Genomic DNA, 22,037 nt, shown 5'->3' with positions numbered 1-22,037 from the left:
GAATCTTCATTACCTGAGGATGATTCCCCATGAGTTTCATCTTTCATGGCCCATTGGCTCTTGAGAGGAAGATTTCTAAAGATTTTTCCTATATATTCCTATGTAAAACTTTGATCAGCCATTGTGGCCCCCACCCTATCCCCAGGGGCCATGATTTGAACAAACTTGAATCTACACTACCTGAGGATGATTCCACTTGAGTTTCATCTTTCCTGGCCTAGTGGTTCTTGAGAAGAAAATTTTTAAAGATTTTCACTATATATTCCTATGTAATTTAACTTTGATCATGTTGATCGGCTATTGCTGCCCCACCCTACCCCCGGGGGTCATGATTTGAACAAATTTGAATCTTCACTACCTGAGGATGCTTCCACATGAGTTTCATCTTTCTTGGCCCAGTGGTTCTTGAGAAGAAGATTTTTTAAAAATGCCATTAATTTTTCACTAATTCATAATTATCTCCCCTTGGAAGAGGGCGTGGCCCTTCATTTGTATAAACTTGAATCCCCTTTACCTAACGATACTTTGTGGCAAGTTTGGTTGAAATTGGCCCAGTGGTTCTTGAGAAGAAGATGAAAATGTGAAAAGTTTACGACAACGACAGACGACGGACAAATTTTGATCAGAAAAGCTCACTTGAGCCTTCGGCTCAGGTGAGCTAAAAAGAAAATGCTTTTTTAATTTTGTTTCTGAAATAACCTACCTCTCCAGGAGTAATCTCCCTTAGTCTCTTTACCCCTTTCTTTTTCTCCACCAATTTTGGGGATGTTACTTGTTGTGGATTAACTTTAGCAGGTGAGGTCATACTTCGTAACTGACGGCTGGGACTCCCAAACAGTCTGGGGCTCTGTCTGACTGCTTTACTGGGCGTCCGTTTTCCCCTCGGCGTTCTAGGAGACTTGGATCCTCTCATCACATCCTTGATGGTATCACATTCCCTTGACTCCACTGTTGATGTGGGGTTCTTCCCCTCCTGGGAGGCAGTAGAGAAGAAGTAACAGCCTCCTCCATGTTTCAGGGATGCTGTGATTCTTTTCTTTGGGGGAGTTGACATGTTGATCAGCGGGCGGGGGCTATCTAGATCTGGGAGGGAATTACTGTTGTTACTATAAATACTACCAGGATTCCCATGGCAGCTTCTCACAGATAATGGGTTATTGTCCACATTGGAAGACCCTGTGTTAAAAGCCATTTTCTTTGAATCACTATTTGGTTTCCTGCTTGCATTACTATCACAACTGTCCGAAACGGTGATCACTGATGAATTTTTTATACTACGATTGTCAACATCAACAGAAGAAATTTTTCCAGGAGTTACATGTATTTTCTCTGTTCTCTGTACATATTCTGAACATTTAGACACAGGTGTTCTAGAAGTTGGAGGTTCTGGTGATAAATCCGGCAGTTCACAGTCCCCATCCACGTCTATATCACTGTCCCCTCCCTCGTGTTCCACACTTCCCGATGACACCTGCTCAAATTTTGGCATAGCTACCCCAGCAGGGACTGTTATGTTTCTCCCCTTCTTGTAGATCTCTGTTCTAACTGGAATAATGCCTGAAGCCAAGTCAAAAGCATTGGGCAGAAAGTAAGGTGACAAATTTCGTACTGGACGAGGTGTCTTGTTTAACTTAATTTTCTTTCTGGTGTTTCCTTCTACAATGTATACAGAACCTGAAGCATCTGGAATTAAATCATCTTTTTCAAAGTTCTTCCAATCTGCCTGTTCGACAACCGTTTCCTGTTTTTCTACCACTTGCACCAGGAGACTGGTTTGCTTTTGAGACACACCATCATCTTTTTTATCGGCTTTTGCTTTTACGGCTTCTTTACTCTTTGTTTTTCCCTTGGTCTGCTTATTCCCCAGACCTCCTGGCTTTACAGGGCTTTTAATATCACCATAACTCTTCTTCTTACGTCCCCTGCCATAACCTGGTTTCCGGATTTCTACTGTTGCAGCATCAGGACCAAAGTCCAGAGACCTGACATGGAGTTTTTTCTCCGGATAATACCGTCCAACAGGGATGGCAATAAGCTGTCCCAAACTTTCTTCTTTGTCCTTTTTCTCTGGAGTAGCGTTTAACTGTTCACCATCGACCGTCTCCAGGGGACTTGAAGTTATCACTGAAGCCGCAGCAGATAAAATATCCATCACAGGTTCCTGAGTCGAGATACTGTCCTGTTCTGTGGTATATGTTGGTACCACATTATGCCCTACTGTATCTAATCCTGTCTGAATCACAGTTCCTTTACTGTCAATATACACTGTATTGTACTGCAGTGAAGGGTCTCCTGCATTTATCACTTGTCCCAGATACGGCACAGAATTCTGTACATAAGTCATCCCATTATTGTACACATTTTCACTTGTTGCAAAAGATACAGTGTCTGACATAATAGGTGTGTTTTGAGATACTGTATTAGCTGGCGTACATAGAGTAGGTGTGACTATTTGACTGGCATGAGGCACAGCTAAACTTGGACTGTCAAAATGACTAGATGATACATGTTCATAGTACTGATTTCCAAGAGAAACAGCAATGTCTGGACTATGGTAACGAACAGGTGAGGCGAGAAAATCCTGGTTGGGTGAGTATGGAATTTTACTGTAGTCTGTTTCCACATCACCTAGAACTCTTCCATCACCCTGATTAACAGCAACCATCTGCTTTGATCCTTCAGTATTGTGTCTTGCAGGGGAAGATGAGACATTTGATGCTTCTTGGGAACTTGGAACTTGGACAGTTGGTTTTTCTTTAACTGTTAATCCAATATCTGGTTCTGTATTTTGATGAACTGGTAAAGATTTTCTTGAAGAGGGTTTGTTGTTGTCTTTTAGAGCAGACACTGCTGTCAGTACAGTTTTAGGAGTTAGTCCAACCTCACAGGAAATGTTTTGCGAGTTACCACTTGTAACCTGTACAGGTGACATGAAGGTATAAATGGAAGGCATTGACAAGTTATTCATGCTTTCTGGTTTACCAGTGCCCTCTGACCTAGGATTTGGGATGACCTCGGAGCCAGGATTTTTTATGACCTCTGACCCAGGTTTTAAGGTGACCTCTGAACCAGATTTTGTGAAGACTTCTGAGAAAGGTTTCTGGATGCCTTCAGAATCAGGTTTTGGGATGACCTCTGAGCCAGGTTTTGGGATGACCTCTGAGCCAGGTTTTGGGATGACCTCTGAGCCAGGTTTTGGGATGACCTCTGAGCCAGGTTTTGGGATGACCTCTGAGGCAGATTTTGGGATGATCTCTGACCCAGGTTTTAAGACGACCCCTAAGCTGGACTTTGGAATGACCTCTGAATTATTGCTTGATGGTAACACACTTTGTTGTTCTGGTGAATTGATTGTTATCTCTGGCTCATTATTGTCTTTTAAGATGTTTTCTTCATTACTTTTTCGGACTTTTCTTTTTGGATTTCTACGTTTATCTGCAGACAAGACAACCTTTTTACTTTTCTTTCCTTTGGTTTTTCCCTTCTTTTCAGGAGTCACCAGTTTTATCAGTGCCTTTAAATCTGTAAAGACATACAGGTAAATTTGACTCAAAAGTTGAAATATACAATTACTTACCCCCTTATGAGGTTAAAATGATAAAATACAAATGTGTCTAAACATTAAAACATAATACAGCAGTAAAATATTACAGATACTCACACATAGACCAGTTAGACTTTGATAAAAGGATTACTATTTACCTGGAGACCACTGACATTTCTTTGTTGGTGAAGCAAAGTCAGTTTCAGTTTTGCTTTCTTTCTTTTTCTGACTGTCGGCCCTTTTCCCACTTTTGTCTTTGGGACTTCTCTAAAAGAATTAAAATTTTACAGTTGAAGAAGTTTGTTAAAATTTAAATTATGTAAAACAGTATATTGTGGACAGTTGAAGGACAAGGTAGGGTAATGGCTGAAGTTTGCCTCTTATCTCAAAAATCAAAAGGTATTAAAAATTGTGTTGTGTTGCACTTCAGAATTTTTTCCTTTTTATTTTATACATGCATGGTTTTAACTCAAAGGGTATAACAATGCCACTATAAAATAAAGAGCAAAAAAGGAGTCTTAGCCCATCTTGTCCTTAACAACTTAATCAAGTCTACAAATGTCTCTAACCTTTTTACTGCTGGACATGCTCTTTTCCAGTGTGGAGACAAAATCCATCATCTCAGTGAACACCCCACTGTTGGTCGTACTGCTACTAGAAGTGTGATGGCTATCCTTGGCCCCCATTCTCTCTGTCATGGGGGTACTACACTCCTCCCCTGCGACTCCACTGATAAAAGACCGGTACGACACGGATGGCTGACCAGGGTCTGTAGCCACGGTCAGGCTTTTGTCTCTCTCCTGAGGGGCCTCCTGGGGGGACTTCATCACACTCTTGACAGAAATCACAGGGAACCCATGGGCCTCAGATACTGATGTCTCAAAAGTCTCCACCATATCTGTGCTGGTTTGATCTTTGGGTGATTTTGAGGATCGACCACCATCTGCTCTGGATTTCTTTGTGGATGGTTTGTCTTTCTTGCCTAATTTTCCAAGTTTTGACTGACTAGATCTCTCACGAGTATTTTTGGGTGTACTGCACTTTTTAGACTCTGTGTGTTTACCTGAGGGCACACTTTCCTGACATGGTATCACTTCACTAGGTTTCTGAAATCCCTGTTCAGATACATTCTGCTGGGACTCTGTGTATTTGTCAGAGACAGGCAATGTGATATTCGGTTGAGGTGAATTGGCTGAGAGAGTTGATGATTGCCCCGAATTTTGAAGTGCTGCTGAAGCTAAACTTCTGCCATTTTCACTCACCTGGAATGATGAATGTATGGCAGTACTCTGTGAGAGTTTCGGAGACTGATGTAATGTTGTCGGTACAATACTTTGTAAAGGTGATAGAACTTGATTTGTCAATGTTTTTCTTTGAGCAGGAGAATGCACTGGTGAATTTGTAACTTGCTGAATATCACAAGCTAGATTTGCTTGTATTTTGTTTGTCAGTTTTGTAAATGGTTGTGGACTAGAGGAAATGACCTCTTGACCCTTCACATTTAATGTTGATTGGCATGCCACACTATTGTCATTTACAGATGGAGATCTGTTCTGATTGGATCCTTGTCTGACCAAAGGGGACATAACACTGCTGATAAGACTCAAAACGGGTCCTGAAGATACACCTGCTATGGCAACAGTGGAACAATTCTGTATGCTGGTGACAGCTGGACTTCCACAGAAAATCACCACTGAAGAACAAACCGGTTGCTGCTGACTTCCTACTCCATCTTGTCCTGAAGACAGTGGAACAGAATTTCCGTGTTGGATCACCTGTGTTTTGGGACTTTCACATTTATTATCAATAATCTCTGTATTTTTCATCTGTTCAGAATGTTGATCATAGGAAGGTTCATTTGTTTCAGTGACTCTGGGAGATGGAAGATTATCTGCCAATGGCTGAATTGATTCAAAAATATTTCTAGACACAGTTTGACTCTGTCCCCATGATGCTATCGATACTGTGGCCGTACAGGTAGGGGTGGAAGTAGTTAAGTTGTTGTTAACTTGAGCGGGACTCCATTCCATTCCTGACACATTAGTAGCAGGCTCGGTTTTCTGGGAGTTTGTAGTCTGGTCCAATACAGCTTTCTGGTATGAGAGGTTCTGGGAGGGTCCAGGTTGGGGGGACTGCAGGATTTCCATGATGAGGTTCTCCTCGCTGGTTGTGTTGCTTGGATCTGGACAGTCTAAGGGCTCTGAAATGAAGAATGATATCATATACCTTAAATTTTGTTCATTTGCAATGCACTAATTTTGTCTGTGACCAGTATTCAAACTCAAAGACCATTACCATGATTATAAATTCTCCTTCACAGATAAACATTTGATAATTTGGATAGAAATACAGAGATTTCTTCCTTATTGCTTTCAATTATCTTTACATTCATCGCCATGTATACCAGAATCCCATGTACAACTTTTTCTACACCCCACCCCAAACATCTGCTTTATTGACAACTTGATATAAGTTCATGTTCAGTATGTACCAGTAATTTGACTAGAAGTGTTGTGTCTAATGTGTACCTGTAAAAGATGGAAGACTCTGGTTAGTGATCGTAGCTTCCTTCCCCATTTCCAGCTTGATCCCACTAAAGTCTGTCTTCTGGTTTTCTGAGGCAGAATGGGGCTCTAAACATTCAAAATCAGTAGTCAATAAACTAATGACACTTTAAAGTCTCTTAAAATCTCTTTTAAGACATTGCAGATTAAATAACTAAATAGCTCACATGATTCCTTAGTCCAAAATTATAAAATTTATGTAAAACTGTTTACTTACTCACTTTTAAAAAATCAAAATTATAACTCAAGGAAATTTTTTTTTAATTTTTATAAAATTACATGAAATCAACATTAAAACATCTCAGTCCTTACTTAAATCCATATATTCGTGAAGAAAATTGAATAAAAAAAATATACCTTGAAAGAGGTTAAATAAGGATTCAAAGTTAGGGTCCTTGCTGGTACGTTCTATAATTCCCCCTATCTGGGCCTCAGACATTTGGGTCTCCTATTTAAATACATGTATTAAACATTTCATTTCGACCAAAAAAAAAAGAGTATCAGGAATTTGACAGATGCATACTAAGAATTTACTTTAAAGTGTTAGACTTATGAATTTGTCTTAACATAAATTCTCTGTAAACATATTACATTTTGCTGTGGTGCAAAAAGCAGCATCTGCTAAATCAAGAAGGCACAATTGTACTTATACATCACTAATCATGCTAAATGTCACGTTTATATCTAGCATAATCAGACTCGCTTAAGTCAGGAAAACATATCTTTGCTAACTTGCTGTAATTACTAAAATTGTACACACTAAATTATAAAACATTTACAGAGTTATTATAATGCTTCTTTCAATACATGGAATTCCAATAATATTCATTAAACAAGAGGCCCATGGGCCACATCGCTCACCTGAGAAGCTTTGACCATTCTGTTCTTTACCAGATTTCACCCTTGTTATACATAATGCATCCCCACCCCACTGATCATAATTTAGACATTTTGAAATCTACACTACCCCATGATCCTTCCATGGGCACATATGTTTCAGCTTTTTTGGCCCAGTGGTTCCTGAGAAGAAGATTTTCAAAGTTTTTCCTATATATTTCTATATAAAACTTTGATTCCCCATTATGGCCCCACCCATCCCTCGGGGGTCATTATTTGAACAATTTAGAATCTACATTATATCAGGATGCTTCCACATAAGCTTCACTTTTTCTGGCCCAGTGGTTCTTGAGAAGAAGATTTTCAAAGATTTTTCCTATATATTTCTATATAAAACTTTGATTCCCCATTATGGCCCCACCCATCCCTCGGGGGTCATTATTTGAACAATTTAGAATCTACATTATATCAGGATGCTTCCACATAAGTTTCAGCTTTTCTGGCCCAGTGGTTCTTGAGAAGAAGATTTTCAAAGATTTTTCCTATATATTTCTATGTAAAACTTTGATTCCCCATTGTGGCCCCGCCCTTCCCCCGGGGGTCATGATTTATACAATGTAATATCTACACAATACCAGGATGCTTCGACATAAGTTTCAGCTTTTCTGGCCCAGTGGTTCTTGAGAAGAAGATTTTCAAAGATTTTTCCTATATATTTCTATATAAAACTTTGATTCCCCATTATGGCCCCACCCATCCCTCGGGGGTCATTATTTGAACAATTTAGAATCTACATTATATCAGGATGCTTCCACATAAGTTTCAGCTTTTCTGGCCCAGTGGTTCTTGAGAAGAAGATTTTCAAAGATTTTTCCTATATATTTCTATGTAAAACTTTGATTCCCCATTGCAGTGTGCGCGAAAAACTTTTTTCAGCACTAGCCCAATCGGCCTAGTAATGAAGAACAATTACTAGCCCGAATCAGATTTTGCTAGCCCACATACTTTACAACATGAATTTGTTGTCTTGCTTAAACCAGTCCAAATTCATATTGATAGACATAACGCAGCCATAACCGGAAGTAAATGCTGAAGTGTATTTTATAAACCCAAACTGTACAGAGAAGACCGATTGCGGAAAGTTCTCAACACGCTTAAACAAAAGAAACCCACACACATGTAAAAAGAAAGGAAACAATAAGAATTCTTATACTTATTTTATTACTTTTTAAGATTTATCAACAAATAAACGTAAAATGCATGCAACTTTTCACTAGACCGATAGGGCTAGTGCTGACCTACATTCTACTAGCCCGATCGAATTTTTACTAGTGTTCGGGCATAGGGCTAGTCCTTTTGGCGCACACTGCATTGTGGCCCCGCCCTTCCCCCGGGGGTCATGATTTGAACAATTTAGAATCTACATTATATCAGGATGCTTCCATATAAGTTTCAGCTTTTCTGGCCCAGTGGTTCTTGAGAAGAAGATTTTCAAAGATTTTTCCTATATATTTCTATGTAAAACTTTGATTCCCCATTGTGGCCCCACCCATCCCCCGGGGGTCTTTATTTGAACAATTTAGAATCTACACTATACCAGGATGCTTCCACATAAGTTTCAGCTTTTCTGGCCCAGTGGTTCTTGAGAAGAAGATTTTCAAAGATTTTTCCTATATATTTCTATATAAAACTTTGATTCCCCATTGTGGCCCCGCCCTTCCCCCGGGGGTCATGATTTGAACAATTTAGAATCTACACTACCCCAGGATGCTTCCACATAAGTTTCAGCTTTTCTGGCCCAGTGGTTCTTGAGAAGAAGATTTTTTAATGACCCCACCCTATTTTTGTCTTTTCTTGATTATCTCCCCTTGCGAGGGGATATGTCCCTTCATTTTAACAATTTAAATTCCCCTTTACCCAAGGATGCTTTGTACCAAGTTTGGTCAAAATTGGCCCAGTGGTTCTTGAGAAGAAGTCGAAAATGTGAAAAGTTTACAGACGGACAGCTAGACAGACGGACGGACGACGGACAAAATGTGATCAGAAAAGCTCACTTGAGCCTTCGGCTCAGGTGAGCTAAAAATAACTACCCGTACCTACTCGTTTTTTTCTTTTCTGCTTGCAGATCTTACTAAATCTCTTTTAACAATATAGCAGCTACTTGAAGTTGAATTAGAAATGCATATAATAGTACCCAAACCAAAATCAAGTAAAATTTTTCCATCTTACATTCATATTGAGGATATCATCCAGCAGTACATTTAGTCCCTCCTGCAGATCTACACCCGGTGCTATATCCGGTTCTGACTCCCCTGGTGCAGGTGCTAGCTCTGGTTTTTCTGGTTTGTCTGATTTTGGACCAGCAGGGACATTTTGTGATTTTTCAGACTTTTTCCTCGTGCGTCTTTCTCCCGTTTCCAGTCCTAGTGTTTTGTTTATATTTGCTGCTAGGCGCTCATGAAGTAAGGAGTTGTTTATCAACTCATTGAAGAACAACTGAAAGTATAATCAAAATTTCCACTATTACAGATTATATGGTTTAAAATTCTCATAGTTATGTTAATACCATGATACTCCAAGTCTGAACATAAATCAATGATAAGGTTTGATGATTCAAGACTTTATATTGCAAAAAGATATGATTTGGATGCAATTTTGATATGACAATGACATACCGTTAACTAGAAATATGTCCATAGGACATGAATGCCCCGCCAAGGATATATTAGTAAAGCAACATGAAAATTTGTATGTGTATAAAATTTGATCAGAATATCTTGAATAGTGATGCAGCTGAATTGCTTACATTAGTATGTATCAGCATATGAAGTTTGACACTAATTTCATTAAAGTGAGGTCCCTAGATGTATCATCCATGCAAGTTTGGTTCAGGTAGGACTTATAGTTAGTAGGGAATAAAAATGTAAGTCAGATCCAGCATCCGAAGCAAGTCTGGTAGTGTTCATCCCTAGATGCATCATCCATGCAAGTTTGGTTCAGGCAGGGCGTATAGTTACTTGGGAATGAAAATATGGGTCAGATCCAGCATCCCAAGCAAGTCTGGTAGTGTCCATCCCTAGATGCATCATTCATGCAAGTTTGGTTCAGGCAGGGCTTATAGTTACTTGGGAATGAAAATATAGGTCAGATCCAGCATCCCAAGCAAGTCTGGTAGTGTCCATCCCTAGATGCATCATCCATGCAAGTTTGGTTCAGGTAGGACTTATAGTTAGTAGGGAATAAAAATGTAAGTCAGATCCAGCATCCGAAGCAAGTCTGGTAGTGTTCATCCCTAGATGCATCATCCATGCAAGTTTGGTTCAGGCAGGGCGTATAGTTACTTGGGAATGAAAATATGGGTCAGATCCAGCATCCCAAGCAAGTCTGGTAGTGTCCATCCCTAGATGCATCATTCATGCAAGTTTGGTTCAGGCAGGGCTTATAGTTACTTGGGAATGAAAATATAGGTCAGATCCAGCATCCCAAGCAAGTCTGGTAGTGTCCATCCCTAAATGCATCATCCATGCAAGTTTGGTTCAGGTAGGACTTATAGTTAGTAGGGAATAAAAATGTAAGTCAGATCCAGCATCCGAAGCAAGTCTGGTAGTGTTCATCCCTAGATGCATCATCCATGCAAGTTTGGTTCAGGCAGGGCGTATAGTTACTTGGGAATGAAAATATGGGTCAGATCCAGCATCCCAAGCAAGTCTGGTAGTGTCCATCTCTAATTGCATCATCCATGCAAGTTTGTTTCAGGCAGGGCTTATAGTTACTTGGGAATGAAAATATAGGTCAGATCCAGCATCCCAAGCAAGTCTGGTAGTGTCCATCCCTAGATGCATCATCCATGCAAGTTTGGTTCAGGCAGGGCTTATAGTTACTTGGGAATGAAAATATAGGTCAGATCCAGCATCTGAAGCAAGTCCGGTAGTGTCCATCTCTAGATGCATCATCCATACAAGTTTGGTCCAAGTAGGGCTTATAGTTCCTTAGGAATGGACCTGCTCCAAAAACTTTAACCTGGTCACTCATCTGGAAAATGTAGGTCAGATCCAGCATCTGAAGCAAGTCTGGTAGTGTCCATCCTTAGATGCATCATCCATACAAGTTTGGTCCAAGTAGGGCTTGTAGTTCCTTAGGAATGGACCTGCTCCAAAAACTTTAACCTGGTCACTCATCTGGAAAATGTAGGTCAGATCCAGCATCTGAAGCAAGTCTGGTATTGTTCATCCTGAGATGCATCATCCGTGCAAGTTTGTATCAACGTAACACCATCTTGAATGGTATGCTTGAAACTGAGCTTAACACTAATTTAAGAAAAGTGAGGTCAAGGTCAAAGGAAAGGTCAAGGTCAAAAAATGTTGATGCAAGCTCTCATCGATATCTATCAGCATAAGAAGTTTGATGAAAATATCTTGAATAGTTTCTTTGAAACTTAGCTTTGAACAGAGCTAAACGCAAAGTGTGACGGAAGGACGGAAGAACAGCTAGACAGAAGGACGGAAGACGGACATAACAAACACTATATGCCCCGGCCATATTCATGGCGGGGCATAAAAATTACGTACTGTTATGTTTTCTACCAGAAGGGAATTTTCGCCTCTGCTTCTGTTGCTGTCATTTAAACTTGAGTTGCCTTTTCCTCGATTCTTCTTTTGTTTTGGTAGCCTATAGTGCAAAAAGAATAAGTATTTGTTTATATATCATAGACTCAATGTTTGTGCATCAAAATAAATTTACTCCAAAGTAGAAATTGAAAGTTAAAGTTAACAAACTTTTGAACAAATAACTGTATTTTGCAAGAAAAACTGTTCTGCAAAAGAAAATCTTGCTTTATGAATGTACTTTTTCAATTTCAAAATCCTAAATACAATAGATCTTTGAATGAGAGTTGAAATACCTCTTTCTTCGTGGAGTTTTGTCTATGTTCCCCTGTGATGTCTCGTCAGTCTGTTTTACAGGTGTATGTGGTGCCTTAGGAATTTTTCCTACCTCGGTCAGGTTAAGAGCCTGTTGAAAAGGCGTGGTCATCCTCTCAGTCAAATTCAAAGCCTGCTGGAATGGAATGATCACCCTCTCTGGTGTCTTAGGCTGTCCAGATTCTGACGACTCCTGGCTATTCTCCTCAGAGGATGTTTGTGGGACAACTCCTTGGTCACTCTGATTATCCATCTCCTTGTGTTTTGAAGTTGAGGGCTGCTCCACACTTGCCTGTAAACTCTCAACAATAGGTAACCCTGGCAGCACACCCCCCAACACCTCTATGTTGGTAGCATGGTCCTCTACAACATTGCCTGGTTTGGGACTTAACAAGCCCAGACCATCTGACACAGTCTGACTTTCAGTCTGTTTGCAGGGCACGTTTAGAATGTCTTTTGTACCCTCTTTGTTGCTCTGAAAACTTATCACAGAATTAGACATCACTGCTGTCAACTTCATTTTTGACTTTGATGAATTATCATCTGGAATGTTTTCACCGACTTGGTTTTGTTCACTGGTAGAATCAGCATAGTTTTCTCCCCTGCCTTGTATACTAGTGTTCCTAATCTTGTTTTCTTCCCTAAAATTCTCATTCTCTTTGACTTCTGTTTCACTTTTACCTGAATTAAGCTGTATTGCACCAGAATTATTCTGAACACTTTGGCTCAGCATTCCTTGTGGGTTTTTCTGCAAGTCTGAGTCATTGGATGCTATTTCTTTGACCCTGCTATCTGTGACGCCTCTCATTTTGTACAGCTTTTGGGCTGAATTGCTTAATAAATCTGACACAGAGTTGGACCTCTGCAGTGAGTTTTTGTGATGGGAGGACACAGAGGGTGGAGCTGAACGTAAGATAAACTCCGTCTCTCTGTTGTCTGTGTCCATCAAAAATCTCCCTGAAAGAACAAGATAATCTTACATATTATAAAACAGTAGAACATTTTTCATTACTATATCTGTTAGTTATGTACAAGTATATGAAAGTAATTTTTTTTTTTTAAATACTACGAGCACAAAATGCTTTTTTATATAACAATAACAGAACAGCAAAAGACTTTCTGTATTTCCTTCAGGCATCATTACTATACCTTTGAGAAAAATTCAAGGTAGAACAATACATATCTAATGACCATTAAGATATCAAACTTACTACTGGTCTCTTCCTTTGACTGTCTGACCCTACCACTCTCCTTTCTGGTGTCGCTATCAGTGGGCGGAGTCAACACTCCACAATGCCCCGCCTCTGGTGGCTCCTCTGATGACATTTCACTGTCGGTGATGCTCACTTCTAACTTTTCACTTGAGTCGGTGAACTTTTCATTGGCTTGGGTGGCTGAGGTCTTACTACAAAGATCTAGTTTCCGCTGACGTCGCTCAGATTCTCGCCTGCGTTTTTTCTCTATCAACATGCGTCTTACTCTTGTGCTTTGAGTCACGCCTTCAGCATTGCGATTTTGCTTACTTGATGTGTGTTCCTTCAAAGTCCTCACTACAGCATCCAGTTGTGACCACAAAGCTGCATTCCCCATTGTCTGTCTTCTCTGTGTATCTGTGCAAAATTACATACTGTGCAATCATATATATAGAAATCTTATGAATTACCGAAACAATACTTTGCTTTTAAATTTTCATTACAAGAAAAAATAGCAAATAAATGTTCACCGTGAATTATACATTAATGGTCTGCAACTTGGGATCAGAGCATATTAAAGTGTTTTTACCTGTCAATTTATACTGAGCATATTCCTGCAGCATTTGGTTGAGGGTCAAGCCATTGACATGTAGGGGATAACTCTGACCCCGCCTCTTTAAAGTGAGATACTCCTGAAGATGTGGGCATTCTTTTATGAAGCACTTGTAAGAATTCACATATCCCTCATCTGACAAGTAACCTGAAAGTAAAACAAATATTCCTTCGTCACACTACCCATAAAAAATCTGTTCATTGATGTATGCATGCATATCATAGCATACTTAATCATACTACCCATCAAAAATCTGTCCATTACCCGGTAATATTTGCATCCCCAGCTTACTTCATTTTGAAAAAGACTGCTTTTCAAGCCCTGTCTAGGACAGATTTTATGTATCATGTACACATTCACAGTCCATCTTTACACAAACACACTGACTACACATTTGCAGCTCCAGCCTAGTAAATTCTGTTGTTGAAAATATCATCTATCAGTGCTTGGTTGAATGCTCCTCTTTCAGAGTGGAATTCAAAGCAAATACAACCTCAAAAGAGGATTGCTGCGATTTATTTAGTAGTTCTTTGTTTTGTTTTGTTTTTTCAGTGTATGCAACTATACTTTTATTTTCTTCAAAATCACATCAGAGGAGACCAGCAGATATGCTCACATTTGCTACATTGCAAGTTTATGGAATGTATCCTAACTGTGGTGAGAGTTTGTCCAAGACACATGTCAGTTAGATTTTTATAACGATATGTAATCCTAAAATGGGTTTCATAGCAAGCATAGGGAGCAGTGCTTGTAACAGCAAGCTCTTAAAGCAACAACAGGGCAAAGAGGGAATTCAGACTTCGCACATTGATCCAAACAATTTTTTTCCGCAATTACATGTGTTCCTATAATGTTTTGAGATCTGCATCTTGCTGCAAACTTTGTTCTCGTGGGAACAATAAAAGTTCAACAAAAATATAAAATCACTTTGATTTCATGGATATTGCCATAAAAAAACAGTAGACTCTACATTCATGAAAACTAGCACTAACTGTTCACGCTTTATTTATTTGGTAATGCAGCTTACATACGTCATGTGACATCAGTTTTTTGTTGTATCAAATGTTTCAGGGTTTAAACTTAACTGAAATTTCCATGAGCCATGTGGGCTCCCACTGTTAAATTTGTTAGCCCACAGTCTCTGTGATTTTTTAAAAAGCTTTGTAGATACTGGGACAAAAAGTAGATACAAATAAAATACACATATAAATACATCTGTTTAAAATTGGAGTTCTTACTTTATAAAAATCAAATGTCATATAAATATTTAATCAAAGGAAATAAAATTGAATTCAATCAACACTTTTACTATCCTTTTTTACTTGGTAATACATGTATACGTAGCCCCCTTCATATATATACCTGGTACATGTATTTGCTTCTTCAACTGATGAAGTGACAATGACACAATAAGATTTTCTAGGTTGAATATTTTAACTACAACATATCTGAAATAAGTGAAAACACTTACTATTCCAGTCAGGGGTGTGATTGAAATCCATCATTTTTAAAAATGATGATTTTCAGTCATTAAATTGATTTTTAATAATGATGGAAATTCATCTTTTTTTAGTAAAATGATGAAAAACAGTCATTTCTATTTTGAAATTTATTTTAGAAATAGAGTTATCTCTGATATTAAAAATGACTGTTTTTCATCATTTTTTATCAAATTGTTAGGTCTGGGCGCACTTAATTATCTCATTAGTTTTAAAGGGCGCACTAAATTATTTTGGTTTCAATTACTTGTCAAGATGTTTCTCTACACAAGGGTCTATGGCAGGATAGTGTACTATATCTAATTACTGTAGTAAATGGGATGGGAAAATTGACTTGAGAATGGAAATATGATGAAAAGACGTCATATTTACAAAAATCAGAAAATTGTGTACATTATATACTTAGAAGAAATGACCATTATCCATCATTTTCAAAAATGACTGATTTCAGTACCACCCCTGACTGTATTCATATGAATGAGTATTTGGGAGTTATTGTATATCTCTCAAGTATCAACCATTTACAGAGGGTTGGAGGAAATTCGGATTAGGAAAAAAAGACCATTATTTTAGGGATTTCACAAATCATGTAGTACTTTAGGCCACACCAATAAAAAATTTTGTTCGTCGGACCCACGCACTCGTATTTAAACAAAATTATATAAATAATATTAATTCAAAATCCCCGCACCATGGGAATTCTGTGCTGTTTTATGTCCCATTTCCGCTCTATTTATCGTACTTTTAATCTACTTACTCTGCAAATCAGAAAAAATATAATTCTCCGCTCATTTTTTTTTTCACGTAACGCCTAAAAATTTTGTCTACAATAAATTAATAATATTATTTAACCGCTTGAACTTTATTCATCAATAGGGTTGGACACCGGTACACGGTACCAGTACCGTACTGAATAGTTACTTAAAAAATACCGGTAAAATACCGTTTCATTTAATACCGGTACTGATAACGGTATTTCATAATCTTTAAAACATTGTTATAGATTTAATAAAATTATTTTTTTGAAAAAGATTCCAGACTCGCTAAACTTGATTCTCTGTGCATTGAAAGGGTAGGCTAATTAACAAAATCAGTACTAAGTAAGATACTTCCTTTCTACAACCGATATTCGAGAAAAACCAACACGTATTAAAAAAATATTTACATTAATCTTGTTTCAGTTTTATTAATAGAAACCGATAAAAATTGTCAATTAAAAAGGGAAAACGTTGCGAATTTGTGATGTCTTCTCTCCCCATTTCTCATGTTTCGTCGTTTAGTGATACCAAGCAAAATGGCGACCGGATGAAGCGATCAGCTGTCATTTAGCAGAGAAGTAGACAACGGTGTTTCTTATATTTTTTTTTATTTTATTGAGGTTCAGATTAATTTGTTTTGTTCATCATTTAATAAAAGGTTGAATTATAGAAATAGAATATATTTAACACATTTTAGATTATAACATTGAAAGTTTGGTTATAAGCGGTGATAATTGAAAGCACATTTCTTATTAAAATAAACCCAGATTCTCATCCATCAAGGTATAGTACCGTACCGTTAAAAATACCGTATCGTTTCAAAAATACCGGTATGGTATCATACCGTTTCATCCTTAACGGTATCCAACCCTATCATCAAATGTACGACGAACAAGATATTAAATTGGTGTGGCCTTAAATGAAAAAGAGGAAGGATATTTACAAACAATAGGACCATGCTGCTGTGATTTATTTCATTTTTCTGTAGTTTTAAATAAAAAAACCCTGCGTAAAATGTCTGTTTTTCAGTAAGGGAACTGGGAATGAATTCAGCCCCCCTACAGAATTTTGATTCGCCATGTGAGCGACCAAGTTAAAAATTTTATGAGCCTACACCAAATTTTACTCGCAATTTGCGAGTGGGCGTGCGTTATGTTTAAACCCTGTGTTTTGTGTGGTTTTAAGAGACAGGGGTAAATTAAAACTGAAAAAGTAGGCCTAATAATCTATCATATTCGCCATGTCCTGTTAGACAAAAATGAAAGGAATGTGATCAGATTATGACTAAAAAGCAAATTTATGGGCCATATGTTGTGACTGACATATGAAACACAATCATTGACAATAGTGATATCAAACAGGATATATCATGCATATTCATATTGTTCAACATGTTCAAAACAAAACTCATGCCAAAATATCCGACTAAAATGTTAAACTAGTGAAACAAATATCTTTTGCAATAGTTTAATTATTTTGTAATACACAGAGAATTTTACTTTACTTAGTACACGCAAAATTTACACAATTAAAAGTTCAAGCTTTGTACTCAGCCAGACAGCTGATGCTTGCAACAAAGAAGAAAGTACGGTATGAACAAAAATCCGCCCAGTCCCAAAATCTTATTAAATTGTTCTAAAAACATGTCGAGAGTGACCACTTCCTATGTCATTTTAATTTTTGTTATTATCTCAAACCATTTCTTCAAGAGACCTCTTCAAAAATAGGTAGTTTTCGTAAGAAAATAACGCTATGATGCTATGACGTCGTCAACTTGGCGTTATCGAATTTCAACGTTTTAACGTTTCAACTTTTTAATCCCGATACAGCGCCAAAAAAGAAAATAATTTTGAAGTGAAAAAAAAATTATAGCTTACTATTCTGTTCCATTTATGAACTACTCTTAAAATGTGGAGCGAGTTCGCTGAATATGAAAATTAATTTTCTTTACTGGAAATATTGTTGGTCATTGATTTTGCTACTTTTTGCGAGAAAACTATTCATCAAGAAAGTCAATGGAACATTTATAGCTTGAATTAGTCTATAATTCCAATTTTTTGCTCACGGTGATATCTTCAAGTTCCAAAGAACAATATATCTTTCTTTTATTCACTTTGATTTTGTGTGTGTGAGGGAGGATGTGTGTGTGTGTGTGTGTGTGTGTGTGTGTGTGTGTGTGTGTGTGTGTGTGTGTGTACAGTATAAGTTTGTAAATAGAAAATAAACAAGAGGACATACACCACAGATATACGACATTATTTGTGTATTATTTTGATGATTCTAAATGAAAACGGCTATCTTTATGAGAAAACACATGTATGTATATATACAAGAACATTTTTTTACTATATATACAAAAAAAGAACATCAGGATATTCAAACACGAAAATCTTATTTCGTTTGTGAGGTGTGTGTGTGTGTGTGTGTGGGGGGGGGGGTATTTAGATTCGAACTCCAGCACCAAATTTTTTTTCCGAACACCAACACTTTCCCCAATTATTTAAGCCTGTACTACAACATGTCTGTGGAAAGTGGGGAGGGGGCTTAACCTACGCAGCAGTGTCCGATGTCTTTACTAAGTCTATCTTTGGGGGAAAAAAAAGTGGGGCCCGCCCGGTTCCGACGCCTATATGGATCTCTTTAAAAGTATGCAAAACATTCAAAAGAGTCTTTTTTGTTTAATAATTAGCATTGTAAATTCCCCCTCTGATAAGTTGTGTGAAATCATTAATCCACCATTTATATGACATATGACATTGACATTTCAGCATTATTGAATCACACGTTATGCACATTCTTTAATTGCACACTTATGAGTCATCATGTTTATTAACTGCAGATCTGTAGCTCTCCGAAAAATATATATTGATAGACCGGAGAGCTACAGTGCCACCCATTGAAAAAACTGTATATTTATTGCGCACCAAAAAGTGCGCCCGGTTGTCGATTTATTTCTCCATGTTTTTAAAACTGTAATCTCAAAATATTACTAACCGTGTGTTCTTAGCATATTCTTTTACTCTTTCCACAACAAAATATTCCTCATAATTGTTGTTAATAGTCCTCCTGGCCCTGATATTGTAATCATCGAACATTTCGCTTATTACGTAATACTTTCATTTTGGTTTCAAAGATAATTCGGACCAATATTCGTCGTTCAGATGTCAACTACGAGAGAACTTGATAGAGGAGAGGGGGATTTTTTGAAATCTTCCCTTTTTTGCAATTTAGGTAAGAATTTGGAAGAATTAATCAAGAACCGAGCGCACTTTTTTTGCGCAATAGATATACAGTTTTTTCGATGGGTGGCACTGTAGCTCTCCGGTCTATCAATATATAATTTTTCGGAGAGCTACAGATCTGCATGCAGCTACAAGTTTATAAAATGCAAGTATATCTAATCTTGCAATTGGTATTTTTAACGACTTGCGTTTAATTTTTATTTCAGATCTTTGTTATGCTTCGAAATTCGGAGCAAAAACGACATCTGATTTTGATCAGATTCCCTTGATGGCAAATAAGGGCGGTCTTCGCACGAAAAATTCGCAAGAGGTTAAACATCGATATATCATTAGTGCTTTATTATTAAAATGCGGGATATACATTCTTCCGAGTGATATAACACTTGTAAATAAATCTCTTTTTTGTATAATTCTGATTTGAAACATAAGTTGTCATTTTAATTTGATTTAATTGAGGATGTAAATTCAAACTAAATTTTTAAACAATATGAAGGATATCTGAGCTAAAAAAAAAAAAAAATACGCGATTAAGTGTAGATTAAGATGATACTTGCTATCTGCGTGCAAATTAATTTTTTTCATGAATTTGAACTTTGATATTCCCAAGTTTCTGTGGGTTAAATTGACGTTAAACTGCATCTTATATTTTTTATCCGATCCGGAAATGAATGTTTATATACATGTATTATTGTTTTAAATCTCGAATATCTATGAAACCTGATTGATTTATATTATTGTGTAAATTACAGGAATTCAGATCTTTATTTAAAGCTACAAAAAATAGAAAGATCTTTTTAATTTTATGTTGTCTGTACGCCATTTATGACTTTAAAACAAGGATTCTCAGGATTTAATGAATATGCTATTTGCGAACACTGCATCTAAATCTAACATTTTTTCACAGCACTTATTTCAATGAATGTAAACATGAAAATATACCTTTACAAGATGATGATGAAAACTTTCTTAATGGATACGGGTTAATAATAACTAAGTTTATTAAACATTTACTTTTTTATATTAAAGGGAGCAGTGAGTCGGAAATGTGTTACAACTCTTTTCCCCAGACACAAAAAAAAAATGATGAAAATTGGGACTGATCAGGAGTGGCAATATATCAATAAGGGCCGCCACGCTTACCATTTTTTACTTTGCAAGGAACTGATAAAAATGACCCCCCCCCATTTTTTTTTACAATAATTTCATCGAATCCCTCTCATCCAACCCCCCCCCCCCCCCCCAAAAAAAAGTGTTTGAATTTTCTTGTTAACTTACGTCGCTTCCTAACTCCGTCGTCTTTTGATGTTTCGGGATCCCTGACAGAAAATTAATTACAATCATTTTTACCAGGTGAAATATAGGCCTTTTTCGTTAATTCATCGTGGGATATAAACATCTCTTAAAATATAGACTGGTGCATTCAAAAGTTTATCGAGATGGCACAATAAGCAACAAATATAGAGCGTGAAATTAAATATAGACATTTTCAAGTATCGTTTTTTATATTTTCAGTCTGGCCGCTGGAAGGATATATTATGTATCCGTATAGGCCTACTATCCGTATGTCGGTGCCGTATATATGTACGTATACATGTGCGTTTATATCAGAATGCAACCATGTATGGCCTTGGAATATTGATAAATATGAACAGATTTTACTAAGAATTATTTTGTTTTATATAGGCTAGTGTTTTGAAAAAAAATAAATTATAAGAAATTCAAACGAGATCTATTGTGACGTCATCTTTGCGTTATTACGTAATTTATTCACATCTGCTGATGGTAGCTTTGAACTCTCTCATTTCCAAAATAAAATTATACCGTTGGCATAAAAAAGAAGCCCGTTTTCTTCTTCTGTGCTAATTAATACGATTATTCAATTGATCTTTTTTTATTTAGCGTTTTCTTTGGCTCTTTATCCTTATCGGAAACATTTGTCAGATGCAAGTTAGGCCTACACATTACAGGGCCATCGTCATCTGCCTTATTATCCTTGCATATTTTCCAGTTTGTATGCTATTTTTTTGACAAATAGACTTACATAGAAAAAAAAATATATTGCCGATGCATGAAGTATTTCTTTATTAACATTTTTTTAATGAATTATGGAAACATAATTTCACATAAATAAAATTACACCTCTCAATGAACTTTCAATCCGCCACCGGAAATAGTAATATTATAAAGTCAAAATAAACATACTGCACATTCCTCGAGCAAAATCTTATCCCTGTTTTCATACGTCTTTCATCAAAATGTTTTGAAATATATGTCTTTAATTTTGCTCGAGGAATGTGCAGTATGTCAATTTTAGAAATATCTGTTGAAAAAAGTGGAAAAAATAGCAATTTCCGGAAAAAACGGATCTTTAAACGTGGTGTATACGTTTAAATAACGGAGTGTGGAAATTTTGCTTTGCATATTTTAAAACTACCAATCTTCTAGTACATGTACATAGTTTTTATAATTTGGCAAACCTGTTTATTAAATTACAGAAAATACTGGGCCTCCGTATAATAACTAACGTACACAAAACAGTACTTGCGAAAGCCATATTAAGTGAGAATGACTTTAAAAATGGCTATATTTAAAATGAAGAAATATTACCTAACACTAATCTTGCAACCTCTGATGGTAAAAAGTTCAAAACTTCTGTTGCCATCCTGAAACAGCCCTTTGAACGTCGAAACGTTTGGCATAAAATCTTTTAAAATGGCGGGTACATGACACATTCAATTTCCCGTTGTCGTAATTTTTTAAATTCAGACGAGATGATCAAGAAAGTAATGTGGACACAAATAATTGATTATACTAACCACAAAAAAGAAAATATTTGTTTTTTGATACTAAATCGTTTCATAACTATGT

The 22,037-nt window shown here is 37.0% G+C and overlaps 1 protein-coding gene across 1 annotated transcript; it reads right to left on the bottom strand.

Annotated features, from left to right (window-relative positions):
• Positions 1-703: 703 nt before the first annotated feature.
• On the bottom strand, positions 704-21,915 carry LOC134254699 (protein NPAT-like; the record flags this gene model as incomplete). The annotated part of the gene is made up of 11 exons (XM_062737240.1): positions 21,777-21,915; positions 13,647-13,817; positions 13,079-13,474; positions 11,846-12,821; positions 11,514-11,613; positions 9,175-9,441; positions 6,466-6,556; positions 6,073-6,177; positions 4,114-5,744; positions 3,703-3,811; positions 704-3,522 (listed from the first exon to the last, which is right to left on the bottom strand). Coding segments are annotated over exons 1-11 (6,720 nt in total), but the record flags the coding sequence as incomplete, so codon positions are not given.
• Between the last annotated feature and the right edge of the window lie 122 nt (positions 21,916-22,037).

Source organism: Saccostrea cucullata, unplaced genomic scaffold (genome assembly GCF_032062105.1).
Source record: "Saccostrea cucullata isolate Sc308-1 unplaced genomic scaffold, CSIRO_AGI_Scuc_v1 ctg3925, whole genome shotgun sequence".
NCBI classification, from domain to species: domain Eukaryota; kingdom Metazoa; phylum Mollusca; class Bivalvia; order Ostreida; family Ostreidae; genus Saccostrea; species Saccostrea cuccullata.
The sequence above is the reverse complement of the archived record's forward strand: the minus strand, read 5'-3'. Positions and strand labels throughout refer to the sequence as shown.